Source organism: Artemia sp. Qi Xiang Cuo, chromosome 19, assembly GCF_049724085.1.
Source record: "Artemia sp. Qi Xiang Cuo chromosome 19, ASM4972408v1, whole genome shotgun sequence".
Taxonomy (NCBI): domain Eukaryota; kingdom Metazoa; phylum Arthropoda; class Branchiopoda; order Anostraca; family Artemiidae; genus Artemia; species Artemia sp. Qi Xiang Cuo.
The window spans coordinates 29,066,426-29,085,526 of NC_142812.1; the positions used below are offsets into that span (position 1 = coordinate 29,066,426).

Here is a 19,101-nt window from a genome sequence, read left to right on the forward strand (position 1 = left end):
GCATACAGACGGCGTGTTGCGATTCATTTCCCCCTGTATTCCTCAAAATTTTCTGAAAATTTCAACTTCATATCCTTAGGCATAGTTGTGATTGTAGTCACAGTAGTAGTATTAATAGTAGTAGCATTAATAATAATAACTAATGCTAGTAGCGGCAGTAGTGTTAACGTACTGCCTTTTGGTCAGTAGTATATCCCTCTCATCAAGGCCTGGAAGTTTCAACTTAATACAAATAGCCAATGCTATAACATTGCTGATATATCCCTTTGATAACCTGTACATTCATAAAATTCTTGACATTTTTATCTTAATGCTCTTAACCTTACAAGTAGTTGTTATAGAAGTAGTAGTAGTAGTAGTAAATGTAGCAGTCGTAGTAACATTAGTAGTAGCGTGCACATATTACCTTTTGGTCAATTGATCTTCCGTTCTAAGCATTCTCTGAAAGTTCCAAATTAACACCCAATTTCATTCTTAAGATACACTCTTTTGACAATGTGCATGCACGTACTTTTGATTTATTCCTCTCAATATTTTAAAGGTAGTAGTGTGGTAGTTGTGGTATTGTGGTAGGAGTAGTAGTGGTGGTAGTTGTAGTAGTAGCATGCAAATATTACCTTTTTGGTCAATTGGTCATCTCCCTTATCATTTCCTGGAAGTTCCAAATTAATATATTCAGTCATTCCTGAGTTAAACCCTTTTGACATAACGTATTTTGATTCAGTTCAGCATTCCCTTCAACATTCTCTGAAAGACTCTCCTGAATGCCCTTTCTCTTTTTGGAAAGTAATAATAATCTTTGTGGAAAGGAATATAATCTTTATGGAAGGTCAATAACATATGCTATATGTAAACGATGAAAGGATTGCCTAACTTAGAGCCCTTTCCCTGAGGGTTGTTGCGGTGACATCCTCAAAGGCATAATTTCTGGACCTTTCAACAATGCTGAAGAAAATAGATGTCTCAAAATTTCGATTGGACGTTTTTTGGGGAATGATGGACGTGGAGGCTTGTTGCCCTCAAATTCCCTTTGACTCTTAAAAAGGGCACTATAGCTTCCAATTTCCATTCAAATGCTCCATCCGAAGTTTATAAAAACACGCATTCTATAAGAGCCTTATATACCCCCAGGGCATAACTTACAGCCTTAGCGCCAGGGATCTGGTGGGTTGCATCAACCCTGGAGGCATTGTTATATGTCCTTTGGTATATTTTGAACAAGATGGCAATATCGCAATTTTGATCAGATGTGTTTGGGGAAAAGAGGGTGTCGGGGATGGGGAGCTAGTTGCCCTCCTTTCACTTTGACTCTTAAAAACGCCACTAAAAACTCTGATTTCCAATCCAATGATCCCCCTCCGAAATTTATGCTACCACCCTTTCCATAGAACCTTATATGCCCCCACGGCATAAATTACGACCCTTGCCATGAAGACTTTGGGGGGTTGTCATCCACAAAGATATAATTACTGGACCTTTCAACTACGCTGAACAAACTGGTTATCTGAAAATTTTGACTGTATGTGTTTGAGGAAATGATGGACGTGGGAGGGGGAAGCTAGTTGCCCTCCGATTACTGTCGACTGTTAAAAAGGACACTAGAACTTTCAATTTCCGATCGAATGAGCCCATTTCGAAGTTTTACACGACAACTCCTTCTGTACAAAGTGCCTTGGTCAGAAGATACCAAAAAAGAATAAATAAATAAATAATACATTGTGCCCACATCACTCTTTACTTAGGCAGCACTATTGCGCTGCCTATAATCAATTATTTCTATGATTCATATTCAAGGCCGAAGGCTCGCCAGAGGCCGTTGATTTTGAATTGAAGTTATCAAGTATTTTGCAGTAGGTTGCATCAAGACATGGCTAATTGTAGACAGATTAAAGCCAAGACAGATAGTCCAAGTAATTGAGAGGCAAATGTTTAAATGACTGGGGCACGGGTAAATGGCAGGAGTATGCATGACTCTCTTATTGGACACATACTTGTTTGTTAGATTTTGGAAAGGCATGCCTGCCTAGAGTCCCAGGCATGCTGACCAAGAATTTAAAATTGACATAAGACCATTAGATTACCTGTAATGAGAGGCAAACAAGGCACGCCCGCCTATGATCTTAAGAGGGTTGACCAAGAATTTAGAATTGACATAGGACCATAAATTTGCTTGAAATAACAGGGATCTTGGTTTATATCCTTTTCACTTGTATTGCAGTTTCTGTTTCTTGGCCTTAGACTCATCGTATTATCAAGCCATTTTGATCAATCTCTTTTTTTTTTCATTTCTGGAGTAACGGTAAATTAAATTATTAGCACATCTTGACATTCAACGGATTTTATCAGCTGAAGATATGTTTTTGAAATCAAATATGATACAGTTTCCCCTAAATAAAAAAATAAAGTACACCAAAGAAGAGGCTATAACAATAATACCTGTTGGCTGAAGGAGTAGATATTGAGTCTTCATCGGATTCATCAGTTGTCGTCCAATCAGAAGGCCTCTAAAATATACCAAAACAATTTACCAATCTAAGAGCATACAAGACGCTGGGAACTTCAGTTATTTACCAACTTAAGAAAAGCACAATCCAAGGGCATCAAAAGTATTTTTTTCCTAAGTGAGAGGGATTTAACTTGTCTTCTTCGTAAACATGTTATGTTAGTAAAAAATGAACAACGAACTGTTGTCGCAAAAAAAGGGGCGATGACTCTCTGGGGCACACAAGGTATAACTATAATGACGTTTTATACGCATCTTACAGTCGTTTTACATACAATTCTGAGAATTTAATTTAAGTGCATTCCGTTTAACATTTGTATAAATTGTCAATATTCCTTACTAACAGGTTGAAGTACTAAAATGCAAAGATTTTACACAAAAAAAAAAAAAAAAAAAAAAAAAAAAAAAAAAAAAACGGCAGATCAATGTTTCGGGCTCTGCTTTAAAGGCTGTCTTTTGTAGGAGCAATATAAACACTAAATCTCCACACTTTTCTTTTATCAGTATAACAATTAGCTATTCTCTTTTTTATTGCGCAGCGTTTTTTCACCTTTTTCTGTTATTTTTATTACGAATTAACTTTTTAATCTGTTTTATTTTCCTTTACTCTTTTTTCACGTTGGTGAAAGATTCCTGATGTGAAGCAAAATAATAAGACTGCTTTCGCAACACATAATCCTTTTCAGTTTTTCAGTGTCAAGTAAAAGTTTCACACGTTGTTATATTTTCATATCCTTTTAGTTACAAGTTGAAAGATAGTGTGGTCTAAAACGCTATTTATTTCGAATCTGTTTTGGGCTATTTTCTATCTCTTTGCCAGTTCAAAAATTAATTTAAAACTGCAATCTCCTTTTCTCTTTGGAGCCAGTTTTACTAGGTAAAACTGAAATATACCTAAGCAAATTCTTTAGAGTCAAAACTATAATGTGTTTAAACACTCAAACGCGCCTAAAGGTCAAGAAAGGGAGAGAAAGATAGAGGCTAAGAGAAAGAGAGAGAGAGGGGAAGAGATAGAGAGATAAAGAGAGAGAGAGAGATAAAGAGAGAGAGAGAGAGAGAAGAAGAAAGAGAAAGAGAAAAAATTCCTTTTCCAGTGTTTAAAAAAAGAAAAAAATATTTAGAAAAAAAAACTTACCAGTTTTAGTAATTCCGTTTTCGGATTAACAGTAGTTTGAACAGACTTTTGCACAGTTTGAGGAGAAGTTTGAGTGCTTACAGTTACACAAAAAGGCTCTACTTGAATAGCTATATCATGGCGAGGCTTGCGGCGAGATCGTCTTTTTCTTCTCGAGGACACAGTCCGTTTGGCTCTAATAATTTTTGGCGCAACACTTTCTGAGCTGCAAAAATGGGTACAAGTTGGGTTTAACTATCCCAAGAGTAGTTAAGCTAATTATAACCTGAATCCTTCTTATGTCCAAGATAGAATAAAGACATAATTTGTTGCTGAGAAGTGAATTTCAAGCAGTAATTCCACTTTAAAGAACTTTGATTTTCTATTACATATCTAACATTGGTAAATTAAACAGTGGTATTTACGAAAGTTATAAAACTAGAAAGGTGTTAAAGCACTCAAAACATCGCATATTGTTGAAAATTGCAAATCTAAGAGATTCTCACTAACGTTATCAACATGCTTGTGAAACTTCAACTGGTTATCAAAGTGGATACCTAAATCCCTTACTGAATCTGCAGATGAAACAGGTGTATCACCAAGAAAATAATGATAAGTCGAGCTTTTCGAAAAGTAATGGAGTACAAAACATTTTTGATGGTTTACAAACATGGAGTTCAATTTACACCAATCATTTAGGGCATTCAGATCCTCTTGAATAAGGCTGATGTCAACCAGGGAAGTAACACTTTTATATCATCTGCAAACAGTTTGACAGTGGAGTGACAAATTACTTCAGGCAAATTGTTGACAAACAAACAAAATAACACTGGGCCCAAACAACTGCCCTGTGGCACACCACTCAAAATTGGACTCTCACTTGAAAGTGCACTACCAACTATAGCTTGCTGCAAACAGCCTGATAAATAATCTGTAATCCATGTTAAAGTTCTACTGCCTAGCTTATACTTTTTCACATTTTTCAAGCAACAAGGTAATTGAAACTTTGTCAAATGCTTTACTGAAGTCAATGTACAAGCAATCAAACTTCGAACTGAAATCAGCCATATTTTGGAAATCTTTTACAACTTCTAGCAACTGCGTATTGCATGACCTTTTTTTTCTGAAACCATGTCGTGACGGATGCCATAATTCATTTTGCTTGAAGTGATCCTGTATTCGATATACAATAATCTTTTCAAGAACTCTAAAAAAATTGAGGTGTTTGAAATTGGACGATAATTTCCAAATTGGGATTTAGATCCTCCTTAATGTATTGGCTTTACGACCGCTTTTTTCCATGCTGAGGGGCATTTACCACTCAATAGACAATGGTTAAACAAAAACGCAAGAGGTTCAGCTAAACACGTGGCTGTTTTCTGAACAAAAGCGTTAGAATAATCATCTATATCTGGAGCTATATTAACGGAAAGGTCATGGAGAATTTTAAATATGTTTGCGATTACTGGAAAATACTTGGAATTATGCACTGAAGCAAAGATTTATTCCAAATAGGGATAGGTCCTTTTATTAGACAGTGAAACGAAAATATAAAACAAAGACTCTAAATATTTCGATGACACAGTCGGTCATCATCAGCAGTAGAGTTACTAACTTATCAAAATTAAAACAAACTGATTTCATACTAAACAAAATAATCACTTCCGGGTCAAAGCAAAATAATAACTTGCTTTGACCTGGAAGTGATTATTATGTCTAGCAGGAAGATAGTTTGTTTTAGTTTTGGTAAATTAGAAACTCTAGTGATGATCATGAGTGACTTATTCACCAAAATATTTAGTCCTTGTTTTGTATTTTCATGTAGCTGTTTAATAAGATGACCTACCATTGTTTGGAGTTCTTATTGATTTCGTCATAGAAAAGACAGTGTGGTCAAAGAGAATAATAGTAATTCAGAACAGATTAAACGTCATCTTTTAGATCAGCTGTAAGGTAACTAACCAATATATAAGCTATGAGATTACCCATGAGAAGGCCATTTTCCCTCTTAGAAGCACTACTTGTAATATATCAAAGAAAAATTAATAATAAACTCAGGCCTCCAGTCACTTCGTGCATATTAATAGAGACAAATTTACACAAAACTGCTCAAGGGAATCTGCATATTCAATTTATAAGCTGGGACAAAATGTGTAATTCAAGAAAAAGAAGAAGAAAACCCAGGAAAGGATTTCGCTAGAAAGTTACTACGAGAACGGATGAAACGTAGTTTACGTTATTTTAATGTCTAAATTAAAAAAATTACTTCAAATTTTAATAATTTTTATTCCCATCAACGAGGAATAGCAAATATTTCTTGCTTTTCTTGACAAATTGCTATAACGTAAATACGAGATGTGCGCGCAACGACCAGCATTGTCAACGCTTTGATATTAATTGTACCAGTTTCCGAATAAAATTTTACCACGGGAGAGAAATTTGTACGTTTTGAACAACAGGTTAAAAATTTGCCGAAACAAGAAGAAAATGTTCAATAAACTATAACTTGAACAGATATCCGGCTCAGAAAGGAGCAAATAAAACCAAAATGTACCGAAAAACTTGTATTGTACCAAAAATATCCAAATGTAAAAAATTGTACCAGGATCTCTAAATTTTAACAAAAATAGTACAATTGTGCGGTGTTGGCAACAATAACAATAACTTTATTTACTAAATCCTACCTTCCTTTCGAAGGCTTCTTTTTTGCGGTCTTACGTTCGCCACAGGATGTCACATTATCGCTGCTTGATACAGTCATCCGCGTTACAGAAGAAGCTTTCATTTTGACAGAGGAGGTTATCTTTAAAAAGAAAGAAAACAAATATATTATCTTATCAGACACACATTTTTTACAAAACTGAGAAAGAAAGATAGAAATGATGCAGAAGACAGAGGCAGAAAGAGGGAGAGAAAGAGAGAGAGAGAGAGAGAGAGAGAGAGAGAGAGAGAGAGAGAGAGAGAGAGAGAGAGAGAGAGAGAGAGAGAGAGAGAGAGAGAGAGAGAGAGAGAGAGAGAGAGAGAGAGAGAGAGAGAGAGAGAGAGAGAGAGAGAGAGAGAGAGAGAGAGAGAGAGAGAGAGAGAGAGAGAGAGAGAGAGAGAGAGAGAGAGAGAGAGAGAGAGAGAGAGAGAGAGAGACAGAGAGAGAGAGAGAGAGAGAGAGAGATACAGAGATATATAGAGAGAGATAGAGAGAGAGATAGAAAGAGACAGAGAGAGAGAGAGATAGAGAGACAGAGAGACACAGAGAGAGAGCTAAAGACACAGACAGATAGAAAGAGAGAGAGAGAGAGAGAGAGAGACAGAGAGAGAGACAGAGAGAGAGAGAGAGAGAGAGAGAGAGAGAGAGAGAGAGAGAGATAGAGAGAGAGAGAGAGAGAGAGAGAGAGAGAGAGAGAGAGAGAGAGAGAGAGAGAGACAGACAGAGACAGACAGACAGACAGACAGAGAGAAATACGTGAAAATGGGTTGCGGAATAATTGCAATTCTACTTAGTATGGCTGCAAATCACTTCCAGCTTCTTTTCCATAATTGTTTCAACATGAATGCGATTTTATTTCCAGGACATCTGCTCTTGACTTCTATTAAGGAATCCCCAAGTTTTGAGTAAGATAGCTAAATTTCATTTTAATTACAGGGCGCTAAGCGGCCGAAATCCACAAAATTTGTTCTTAGAAAATAATAAAATTTTGACTATTTCTAAGAGTAACCCGTAAAAAGTGACTTCTATATAAGGTATCTTCTAGGCGTTGTTTTCACTGTTTTTTTTGGGAGCGATGAAAAACTTGAGAGCCATGACTTATTAGAGTAAAGCCAGAATTTGTATAAAAACGATTCATTTCACTTGTTGATAGATAGTCTATCATCCATCCTAGGGCAGAATTAAGGTAGATAGTTATAGCGTAAGGTAATTCAAATAGTCTATCAGTTCTGTGAGCCATTGAAGGCAAATTGGATACCCCCAAAAAATGAATCAAAGATTTATGACTGACCATGTCCACAGGACTTGCAGGCAATTAGACCATTGAGATAGTTCATATTATAAGAATCATAGTATACGTTCTAATCCAAGAAAGTTTTTTTTGTATTCTTTTCTTAAAATTTCTTGCAAATAATTGGAGTACTACCGGGAGGTAGAGACTGAATATACATTGATACGACTTCATCTAATTGAATTCGTTTATTTATACAGATATGAGCGAAAATCCAAAGCATGAAGGTTAGAAAACAATTCATACCACCTGATATGCTTCATACATGTAAAAGTAATTGAGTTAGAAGTTAACTATCAGAAGTCTCATTTATTTTTATGACTTCATTCATGGCACCAGGCCACTGAAAACTTAGGACCTGGTATGCCATAAGTCAAAATTTTATGAAATGCTATTAGATAAACAAAGTTATTATCTAAAATAAATTTAAGAACACACTAATTAAGAATTGCTGATGTTTTATTTCCCTATGGAAGTAAATAAGACGCTCCAAAGTACCATTCGACTATTTACTCCGTTGTAACAAGTTTTGCTTTAACCGCAAATAACACTTTGGCGTAAAGAGCAAAAAGTTGAAAGGGGAGGCCACCCCTTATACTTAGGGTAATTTGTTCCTGTTAACTTTCAAAGACTCTCTGCTTTTTTCGTTAAATTGAAAAGCGAAGTTTCTCCATAAAAAGTGAATAATCAATTTTAAGCTTAAAACGAGCGGAAATATCATGAATGGATAAAATGAAACCAGAACGAACAGAAATTACGATAGTTAAGCCAAAATTAAACAGAATAAAAGTTAGTACCAATAAGTCGGGATTTGCCACTCCCTGGAGTCTCCCTAATGAATCAATAGTCATTTGGGTTTTTACCAAAAATTAGATAACATCTGAAGTTTCTTTTAGCCATTTGATTCTTATATTTGAAAGGAATGAAAGGAATAGATTTAAAGAAAAAAAAGAAAAGAAAAATGATGGAAACCTATCACATATTAGACTGATAAAACCACAGTGAGTGTCAAAAGTAAAAATTCCAGGAAAATTAATTAATATTTCTAAAAATGGTTGCGGCATTGGCTGCAATCTAATGTAAGACGAACTTTAGTCCATAGTAACCAAATTTAAAACATATAGAAAAAAAAAGAAAAAAAACTGTCAAGTGAGGAGAAATTGCCATTTGAACCTGATTCAGGAATGGTAACTATGATTTTGATTAATCTTAATAATAAAAGTTTGCTGCGAAAACGGATTTGTGGAAATTTTGAAATATTCTGACTCCCAAATTATAGTTATAAAGCAAAAACATTCCGAATTCAATCTTCATTGTAATGTTCTTTCAGTTCGCTTTAGGTTTGATTTCTTCGTTATGAACAATTCCTGCTCGTTGTAAGTTAAATGTCTTAGATAAGCAAATTTATCCTCGTTTTAAATTCGATCCTCAATTTTCAGAAATCCTCAAGAATATTCGCTGTAAAAAAATAACCAAAAAATAAACAGTCAATTCGACACCACATGCGCCATCAATGGCTCTGGCGGATCTTTATCTTCAGCTTTTTATGCTTATTAATAGCACTAATGTGGGCTATCAAGCTTAGTTAATGTTAACTAATAGTAGAATGGTGTTTGGCGCACTTGTGGCAAGAAGTCCCTGAACCTAACCTACCCCGACAATTTGTGGCAGCACATGACGAGTGAGGGAAGAAATAATCATGATAAAACTAGTAGCAATAGGGGCAGTCGCCATGCTTTTTATTTCGGTAAAGTTTAGACACCATTTGCAGAAATATGTATTTATAGTGTTAAGAATTTTGAATTTTAAGACGCAAAATTAACATGTGATTTGTAATAAAAAAGCTCACGAATCCTATAATAAACTGCACTAGAAATTAGAAGTAATTCTTAGAAAAGCTGCTACATATGGTGTTTTGTTTTAGGAATTTCATATTGCAATTTTAGGTTTATGATTGTAGCTGGTTATTTCAACACTCTTTAAATGCAAAACATGAATAAGAATTAGACATGATTTGGGACATAAGTACCCATGTTCTGATTTTTGACTTCCGTACTCCAATATTAGCCTTGCAATCATCAAGCTCAAAAGCCACTGAATTCAGATTTTGACGGAAGTAAAATTACACAAATAGGACCAACATAAGGTCTACATAAGGATTGTAGATCCTTAATTGCAAATCAAATGAAGAGTAAGCTGTATTTACACAGAAGAGAAATTCCTCTCTCCCGCACAAGTGACGTAGAATTAAGAGATTCTTTTTTTATCCAAATTAAAGACACATTTTTCCAAACCTTTTCAAAACCTTATAAATTAGGATCACAGCAGAAGTAACGTACAGTAGCGAAAAGTCCTGTACTCTCCACTGAAGATTTTTGAAATACGACTAAAACCACACAAGCTAAACCCCGTCTTCACGCACGCACAATGACAAATGTGTCCGATGGAAAATCAAGTAGCAACTGAAACTATGGCTCTGACGGCCTGAGAACTTCCCAAATTGCGCGCTATGAAAATTGCGTCATGTTTGAAGAAACATTTCGCTACTGGTATATACTTGTACTGTGATCAGAATCTAGCAAAGTTATGAGGCTTGGAGCACTTTTCTTGGACCTTATGTAGTCTATTTGTCTGAATTTGAAAGAACTTATGTAGTCTAAACTTGTATTTTGGCGTCAATTTAGGGGAGTGTCGATTCCATACAACGTTTTTAAATTATTAGATCATAAATACCGACAGCCTCAGAGGGAATTTATTTAAAAGGTTCAATCAATCTGATGCATTTTGGAACAATACAAATACAACTACACAATCAAATTTTCTACACAATTGGATTTTAAAAAATAACTAGGATGGTGGGAAACTTAGGATGAACACTGTTTTCTATGGCGGAAATGTTGGCTTCACAGTCACCGACTCCAAATTAGTAACTGGAAAAATCTTTATAGACAACTTGGGTGGGAATTATACAACAAGTAATTTATTTGTATGAAAAGTACAATATGCTTTAATTTTGGACTTCTGTGTTGCAATCATAACCTGAGATTTCAAATCCAATAGCTAGGAAATCGTTAGATACCAGCTTAGGTGAGTAGAAAAATCCTATTTGTGAAACAATCACTTTCGATGTATTAGTTTTAGACTTATACATTAGGGTCTTGGAGGAGCCACGGGACCAAGGGACCCAGTTTGGTTCATCCGATAATATAGATTGAGGTTTTCTGGATTGCTTTGGTTCAAAACACGGTTTAACATGTCCCCTTTTTTACTAAAATGAATCTATGAAGCCTTGGGACAAGGACCCGAATTCGGTGCTGCCAATCAGCCTTGGTGATACTCAAGCACTATTTTTGAAATATGTACTGAATGTGTTTTGACTCAGAGCTACTGCATTGCAATATTCAGTTTCAGAGGTGTAATCAACCATCTTGGCATTCCCTAAATACCCATTTTCGTGAAGATCAGTTCATATTCTATTTGTCAAATATGTCCTTAGTGAGTTTTGGCTTTAGAATTCTATAACTTTAATATTCGCCAGAGATTTGCTATCAACAATGTCAAAAATCCTTAAATACCATTACCGGTAAGTATCAAAGACTAGTTGTGAAATATGTTGGCTACTTAGACATATGTAGCACCGCTGGTTCAGACTGAAGTTTTATGTCGTTTCTTTACTTTTTACTTATCATCTGATCAACGCCTGTGTTTTACAAAAAAATGCGATTGAAAACTTCCTGCACTGAAAACTGATTCTCCCATAATCACCCCTTAGACAACAATCTTTCCTATTAATACCACAACTAATCTTCTATTGCCCTCTTTCTTATTACTCAACCGTTAGAGAGAGAAACAGTTATATCCCTCATACTATACAAAAAGCTACCCTTTTTAAGTATTTCTTGTCTCCCCCTCCTCCCCCCAGGTAATATGGCTATTTTATTTGTATATTTTTTATTATGAGTTGTTTCCCTTTTTGTAGCCACCCTTTTTGTCCTGTTGTTATATGGACTGTTCTTTATGTTTTTTGTTGTTTTCGGGTGGATGTCTGTCGTGATATGATAACCTCACTTTCCTATATTTCATTATTATTTATAAGTCTTTATTTAGATCGAAGATCTGCTTATTTGTTTATTTTATTTACTGAAGTCTCGTTTTTATCCGTGAATAACGAGCTTGCCTCTCAGCCAGATAGCTCTAACTTTTTTGTAGTTATTATGTTATCTTTATAATCAAACAAAGAACAGCAAGAGCCAAAAACCAGTTATTCAAACCAGTAGCAACTACCTTCGAAAACGAGTTGATAACGTCAATAAAAAGTCAAACATTTGGATAACTACTTCCCGGGCATCATTAAGGCCCAAAAGGATTTTCTTACCAAGGATCCTCCAGAGTCTTTTGAGGCTATGCTCGCTTTTCGCTGCAATTTCGAACGACGCTTAGACAGAAACTTCCCTTGAAAGACAGACCTCAACGATTCCATTGATTGCTTCCTTGAGAGATTTAAGTTGAGGAATGAACTTCTGAAATAAATGCCGGCAGTTAGTTGTTAGTTAAACTAACAAGTGATATCAACTTGTAGTTATTGGGTAGCATGTGAACTCTGACTCATTTTTTATTTTACTCCTACCTACATTTTCTTCATTCATTTTCATTGAATATTCTTCACTAAAGTGGTGCGACATTATTTTGAATGAAAATTTATTTGGCATTGATACTTGTTATAATTATGACCTAGTCCGTCTTATGTTACTATCTGGATGACTGTTGTTTTAGACTGTTTTTCCTTGATAGCGTGTAATGATGCAAGGGTATGACCCCATTCCATTACGTTTTTGATGTCGACAAGGGTAAGATTGCCTTAAAAAAAAAAAAAAATATCATATCTATTTTATTATCAAAAACTGTCGAGTTATATGAAAACTTCTTATAACTTTTCATAATCCTCAATTCAAATTTCCAGTATATATTACCTGTAGATATATTCAAATAGATATATATATTCATAAATACATATACTAAATAGATATATTCATAAATAGATATATTCTTTTTTCTTTGAATCACAGCAACTGCTTTAAAAAATAATTTTTAATCAAAATAAATATTTCCTATTAAGTTATTTGAGCCTAAAAAGTTATATTTTACGTCTGTAAGTGTGAAGTGACCCTAAAATTATCTCTACAACTCAAAATTCGGTAGATAAGTCGTCGTTTCATTTTCACTTTGCTCAAACTATGCATAAGTCGAACTATACGTAACTCGAAGAAAAATAATGTTAGCGTGAATTTTGAGTTAGTGGGAGTCGATAATCGAAGCGGTTTGAGGAAGGAGTTTTTCTGTCTATATAATAGACAACGCAATAACAGTTTTGACAAAGGGAATGGGATCCAAAATATAGTTGGTAAATATTTCAATTAAGAAAAGAGAAAAACAATAGTAGGCAAATCTTTTCACTGCTCTTCCAGGATGAAATTGATTTCGTTCTGTCTTTAATTTATTCGTATCTGGTTTGAAAAATAAAAGTTTATTCCGAACATAAACTCTCATCATTTCTTGTTTTTCTATATTACGCTACTTCTTATACACATGTTATGTGCTTTATGTCTTATAGACAGTAAAGGTAATGCGTCAGTCAACGGCTATGGAAAGGAATCGACTACGAAAGAGAATCGGAACATCATAAATAATTTGTCAGCTAATGATGCCCCGTCTGCCCTGCCTGTCCTTTTTGGGAGGATGATATGAGCAAACAGCTTGCCGCATTGGTCCTTATGATCAAATTATTTTATTTTTTTAATTTAAGTGATCTTCCACCTATTTTGGATACCGGTTACTGTGATGTTAATGCGCTTTTATATTATGAATCTTTCAGTGTATGTCCTTTTCTTTTTTTGTGTCTTGCTCCACTGTTTTTTTTCTTGAGTGGGTGATAAATGTTTGATTGATTTTAAGTTTTTTTTTTGCAGGAAATTAACAGAAAGAAGAGTAGGAAATAAATATATCTAATCTTTTGCCCCCTCCCCCATTTTGGTGTTCTCAGCTCACATCGTCTTTAGGGCTCGGGCATATGCGGACCTATGACTTTACCATAGAGCTACTAAATTATAGAGTGCAAAAGAATAAGAAAATAAAAACAGACAAGATTCAAGTCAATAATACCTTTTGAAACTACAATTGCTAATTTCCGAGTCCATAGAGGATCTTCTTAGTCCTAATGCGCCAGCACCAACAACAGCATTCCGACGACGTACCAAATGTGGCAACGCTGCGGCCCAAGCTGAGCTGACATTACTATTTGAGTTGTTCAACTCCAGGGCTAATCCTATTAAAGAGAGGATAAGAATACATGCTGTATTTTACTTTCGGTTCTATATAATTTTGGCTACAACTAATTGAGGCATACCTCAAACCATCCTTACATTATTCAAATCTTACTGATTTCAATTGCTCACTATAAAATGAAAATTAATTGTCAGGTTGTCTGATTGTACAAGAACTTCCTGTGCAACTCGACCTGTTGATTTCACAATTATTTTGACTGAGCATTGTGCATTGAGCATTGAAATTTAATGCAACCCTATACAAAAATTAAATCAGATATACTTAGAATTTTCTGGTTTACTTTTGTTTTCTCTAATTGAAAATGTCAACTACTTACAAAAATTACACAGCCATGAAACTTACATTAAAAAGTTACATCAAATGTAAGTTGTAACTTGCATTTAGGCAATGCTAACGAAGAAAATTTACAGCTCAAGACTTCGAATGAACCCTGTTAATGAATTCTCTCAGAGAGATCTAGTGAATGAACCGTAAACTACTTGCGGACTGGAAGCTATTATTTTGTTCTGTCTAAATATGTTAGTTTTAATATTAATGCTTTAGCATTTCTGCTGATGACGATCGCTGTACATGTGATCGAAATATCCAGACTTTTGTATCTGTTTTCACTGTCTAATAAATAGACTTATTCCAATTTGAACGTTTATTTGTTCGTAAATTCTGTTTTTAATTTCAACTTGCAAAGAGGACTAGGAAAGGGCGTATTCAAGAAAGGGATCTTAAACACCCGGTCAAAGGTGTTTGACCTCGGATATTTCAAAGATAAACTGTTTATAGTTTCAAGCAATTAGACTCCAGAAATGACACTAAAATCATATTTTTATGTCATACGGTAATTTATGATGGCGTTGTCATGACAAAAAAAAAAAAAAAAAAAAAAAAAAAAAAAAAAAAAAAAAACAAGAATGCGAGCATTTGCTTTCAAATTGTGTCTTAAACAGTACTTTAAGATATTCCAGTACCCTGTTAGTGCCAAAGAAAAAAAAGACAGTTATCAGCGTTTCAAGCTCTTTTTCGCAATTCCCATAAATCTGTTTCTCCAATAAAATTTCACTATTACAATAAACCGACATAACAGCTGACATTCCTGCATTAGCCTTAACGGCAAACCTTTCTTTCGAGACAGTTTACATTATGGTTTTAGAAAGAGGAAGCGGGGATAACAGTGCATGAACGCAGCATAATAAACAACACTTACGTAAGAATTGACCAATGAATAAAGACCAATTCGTTCGAGTCAACTTTTGTAACTTTCGACTAAACGGGCTGAGTTACTTTTTTAAGTTACATTGCTGACTTACGAAGGGTTGACTTGAATGGGTGTTAAGTTGCATGGAGGTTAAGTTCAATGCGGTTGGGTCAAACGGGGTTTGAGTTGCTTGAGTGTTGAGTTAAATAGGAATGAGCTAAATGAGAGTTGATTTGAATGGGCGTTGAGTTAAACAAGAGTTGAGTTGTATGCAAATATCATATACAGTTATAGAATTTAGGTAGTAACGGTCAAGGCCGTACCCAGAGGGGGCGTTAGGGGGTTTGAACCCCCCCCCTGAAATGTTTGTTTGACTCGCAAAAACGTAACAAAATGGATATAAACAAATTTCGTACGCGTTTTTTGTATACCCCCCCCCCCGGAAAAGAAAATCTTTGAGTAAAAACCCCTCCGAGAAAAAAAAATCCAGGGTACGGCCTTGGCAACAGGCACAAATAAAAAAAAAAAAAAAAAAAACATGCGTAAAACCCAGCAAAAGAATAATAAAAAAACAGATGGCACCAAATGCTTCAAAAGGTGTACCTTTTCTTTAAAGGTATCGCAGTTTCTGGGATCCAACAGATTGTTAATGTTTAAATCTTTATAGACGAAAAACCGTTGTCAATTTTACTTATTAGTTAATTTTTTGGCTTATTTACTTTCATGGTCCAATGGTGACAACAGTAACAAAAATGTGTACTGGCTTAAAAACTTCATAATTTGAAACAAACAAAGAAAAATATTAGAAAATTGTGGTTTTCAGGTATAAATAAAGTTAAAACGGATTCTGGGGGTGAAAAGCCCGCTGAAATTTATTTTGATGTCCTTGGTGCTTTAAAGTTGATTCAGGAATGAAAATTATTATAAATGTTTATCTGAATAGTACCAGTTCAGTCCTAATACGAAAATAAATTTTCGAGAATTTTGGGAAACGGCTTGAAACTCCTCAAAAATGGCGGTGGATCGCAATGAAAAGTGTACTGATGAAATAACCGTGGCCAAAAACCCGAAACTGGAGCTTTTGAGCCCCTTATGCTGAAATATGAGGGAAGAGGACAGAAGCAGACATATCCATTATAATCCCCAAAATAGAACTTGAATAAAAAGATCTAAGAAGAAAAATTACCAAAATTATTATTATTATTATTTATTTATTACCCGTCAAAAAAAAGGTACAAAAGACAGAGTATCACAAAAAAGAAAACACACAAACACAAAAAAAAACCCCAAAAAACCACATGGAACAAATTACAAAGACGAGAAAGAAAAACTCAATTATACACTGCATTGCAGGTACCTAACCTATTTTACTTTTTAAAATCCCAACCCAGGTACTGAACAAACATAAGCAATATTAGCATCGTTGCATCAAGCCGCAATATATTAATCGCGATTTAGTCATGATTAATGACGTGACTAAAAAGTAAAAAAATATATTTGGTCCGAAGAGGGAAAAACCCTGGTCTATTTAGCTAAAATAGAACAGGAACATTATTGTTTTATAATGATTTGTAACTAAGATAAGATGAATTAAAACTAAACTAAACAAGCATTGTCTGTCCAGTCAAATCGTACGGCAATACTTTTTAGTTTAATCATTCAAAAATTTAAGTTTGTCGTTAAAAATTTGGGAATAGGAAGCAGACAATACAAGGTTAAATAAGCCTTAAATTAATTCTAAAAAAGGCTCTAACTCAAATTTGGCTTTTCTTCCATTTGGATAAAATTCACTGTTTCGTAGGTATTTCCATTCCTCGAAGAAAGAGAAGTCAAATCAAATTTGGACAAAGAGAACCAACTACTGTGGTATGGTATTCGAGCACTTTTACCGTCTATTTTATCAATACTTAAACGAAGTCATAGTTATAACCAAGTTACGGAATGATAAAACTACCTGCTGGGTCAGGATGGTCACTAGGAATTGCAATAGAAAGTCGTCCCGTTTCTTGCAGATGTAGACGCTGCTTGTAGGCTTCTGCTATTACCCTATGCTTTTTTGTGTGGTTAACTGGATCTGGCTCAATCTTTTTAAACTTTCTAAAATAAAAAGAGAATTAAAACCTATTTCAGTTCTCCTTCTAAGCTTCTGAAAAATACAAAATAGTATGAAACAAGAGTAACTTTAGATCTTTAAATGAGCAAGGATTTTCAATCTATGTGATTGAAAAACCAAAGCAGGCCAGTCGTCCAAATCCCCCTAGCCCATCCCCATAGAAAGTATGCGTGTCAAACCTTGTCTGAACGAAAATCATACATAAATTTACAACCTAAATTACTGAAGACACAAATTGGATCAGTCACCGCATCAAAATCATCCCCCCTTGGAAAACTTTAGCAGAAAGGTTTCTACTCGTTTTGATTTAGTCCGCAGCTTAGACTTAGCTTGTGTTGCACCAAGTTAGGCCTTAGCCTGTTTTTACAGGGAATCAAGATTTGGCTCATTTTTGCATCAACAAAGAACTTAACTGTTTTGTCATCGAGTCAGTAACTAGTTGTTTTTGCACCAAATGAAGACATAGCTCATTTTTGCACTCAGTAAGGATTCAGCTAATTTTTGCACCACATCACCAAAATGTAACAGCTTGGACTCTTTTTGTACCGAATCACGACTCACCTTATTTGTGGACTGAGTAAGTTTGCAGATTAGATCTAGAGCGTTATTGCACTGCGACTGAAAATCCTTGCATGATTCTGGTTTAAACACGGTTTAACATTCTTTAAAAACTTGATGACTGATTACGGTGGGGGCTTGGAATGTCACGGGCCACGTAAAAAAAAAAAAAAAAAAAAAAAGCGAAAAAAATGTTGATCATTGGGGGGAGGGGATATTTGGAACGATCGTGGTCTTTTCACCAACAATCAAAAGTATCTGATAAAGGTATTACAATTCCCCCTCCCCCAAAAAATCTATTCCAAACATTTTATCCCCAAAATCGTTCAACCGCTTACAACTCCACATAAAGAATTGCAAATCATTATTATCCCCATACATCGGATAAAAGTATGGAACTCTTCGTTACTAAGCCTGTCCAAACGCTTCCTTCTTTCTCCAAGTGGCATATTACACTGAAATAGCCCACCTTGTTACCCCCCCCCCCTAAAGCCCCACTTCAAGACGATATTCTTCCCCTCATGCCTGCTTGATCTCGACGCTAACACTGAGGGACACCACCGTAGTCCAATTCTTCTACCCTAACTGTATCTCATGCTGCTCTCGCAGTTCTATCTTTACATCCCTAGCCATTGTGAATTATGAAGAGCTTGATTTATCGTGTTGCTAATACTTCTGTTACGAAGAGCTATCATTAAGGTCTTTGCTTTAAGATCAGGGCTATCAATAACCACGATTAGCCAAAGTGTTAAGTCTTTTTTAGTTTAAATTTTTAATCTGAACTGAAAACTCAGATTTTCCTTACTTTTAGACGGGTATGGTCACAGAAATAAAATAATCCAGCAGTATTGCGTCATAGCAAAAAGGCTATTTATAAACAAGGAACAAATAATACTAAATCAGCATTATCTTACATCATAATTTTTTATGAAGACATCTTTCTAATATATCCTATTCTGTTAAATGTTCATTCTGTACATGGTATACCGCTATGAACATCTTACAATAAACTGCCGGTTTTGACAGTAACCATTTTAGTGAGTACATCAATGGTACACACTTGTCAATGAAGACTATAAATGTTTTTGTGTTGTCCATGTGTAAGTCTTTAACCACGAAACTAAAATCTAAAGTATTTTTAAATCATTATAGACAAACAGGCCTAAATTGTCTTAAAAGTCCCCCCCCCCCCTTTGTTTATTGAAATTGTGCAAATGACATAATAACACACTCAAATGAATCATAGAGAATAAAGTTGTAACTAAGTCTTCATATATAATTCGATACGGT

At 34.9% G+C, this 19,101-nt stretch overlaps 1 protein-coding gene across 1 annotated transcript in view; it reads right to left on the reverse strand.

The window, feature by feature from the left end:
- Positions 1–19,101, reverse strand: part of smo (smoothened, frizzled class receptor) — a 106,484-nt gene that overhangs the window by 12,487 nt on the left and 74,896 nt on the right. Inside the window, exons 13-18 of the mRNA XM_089105173.1 lie at positions 17,095–17,237; positions 13,769–13,931; positions 11,985–12,129; positions 6,302–6,420; positions 3,639–3,843; positions 2,437–2,504 (exon numbers count right to left, since the gene is read on the reverse strand). Of these exons, the coding sequence (XP_088961299.1) occupies positions 2,437–2,504; positions 3,639–3,843; positions 6,302–6,420; positions 11,985–12,129; positions 13,769–13,931; positions 17,095–17,237 (843 nt within the window). The remainder of the gene's footprint in view (positions 1–2,436; positions 2,505–3,638; positions 3,844–6,301; positions 6,421–11,984; positions 12,130–13,768; positions 13,932–17,094; positions 17,238–19,101) is intronic.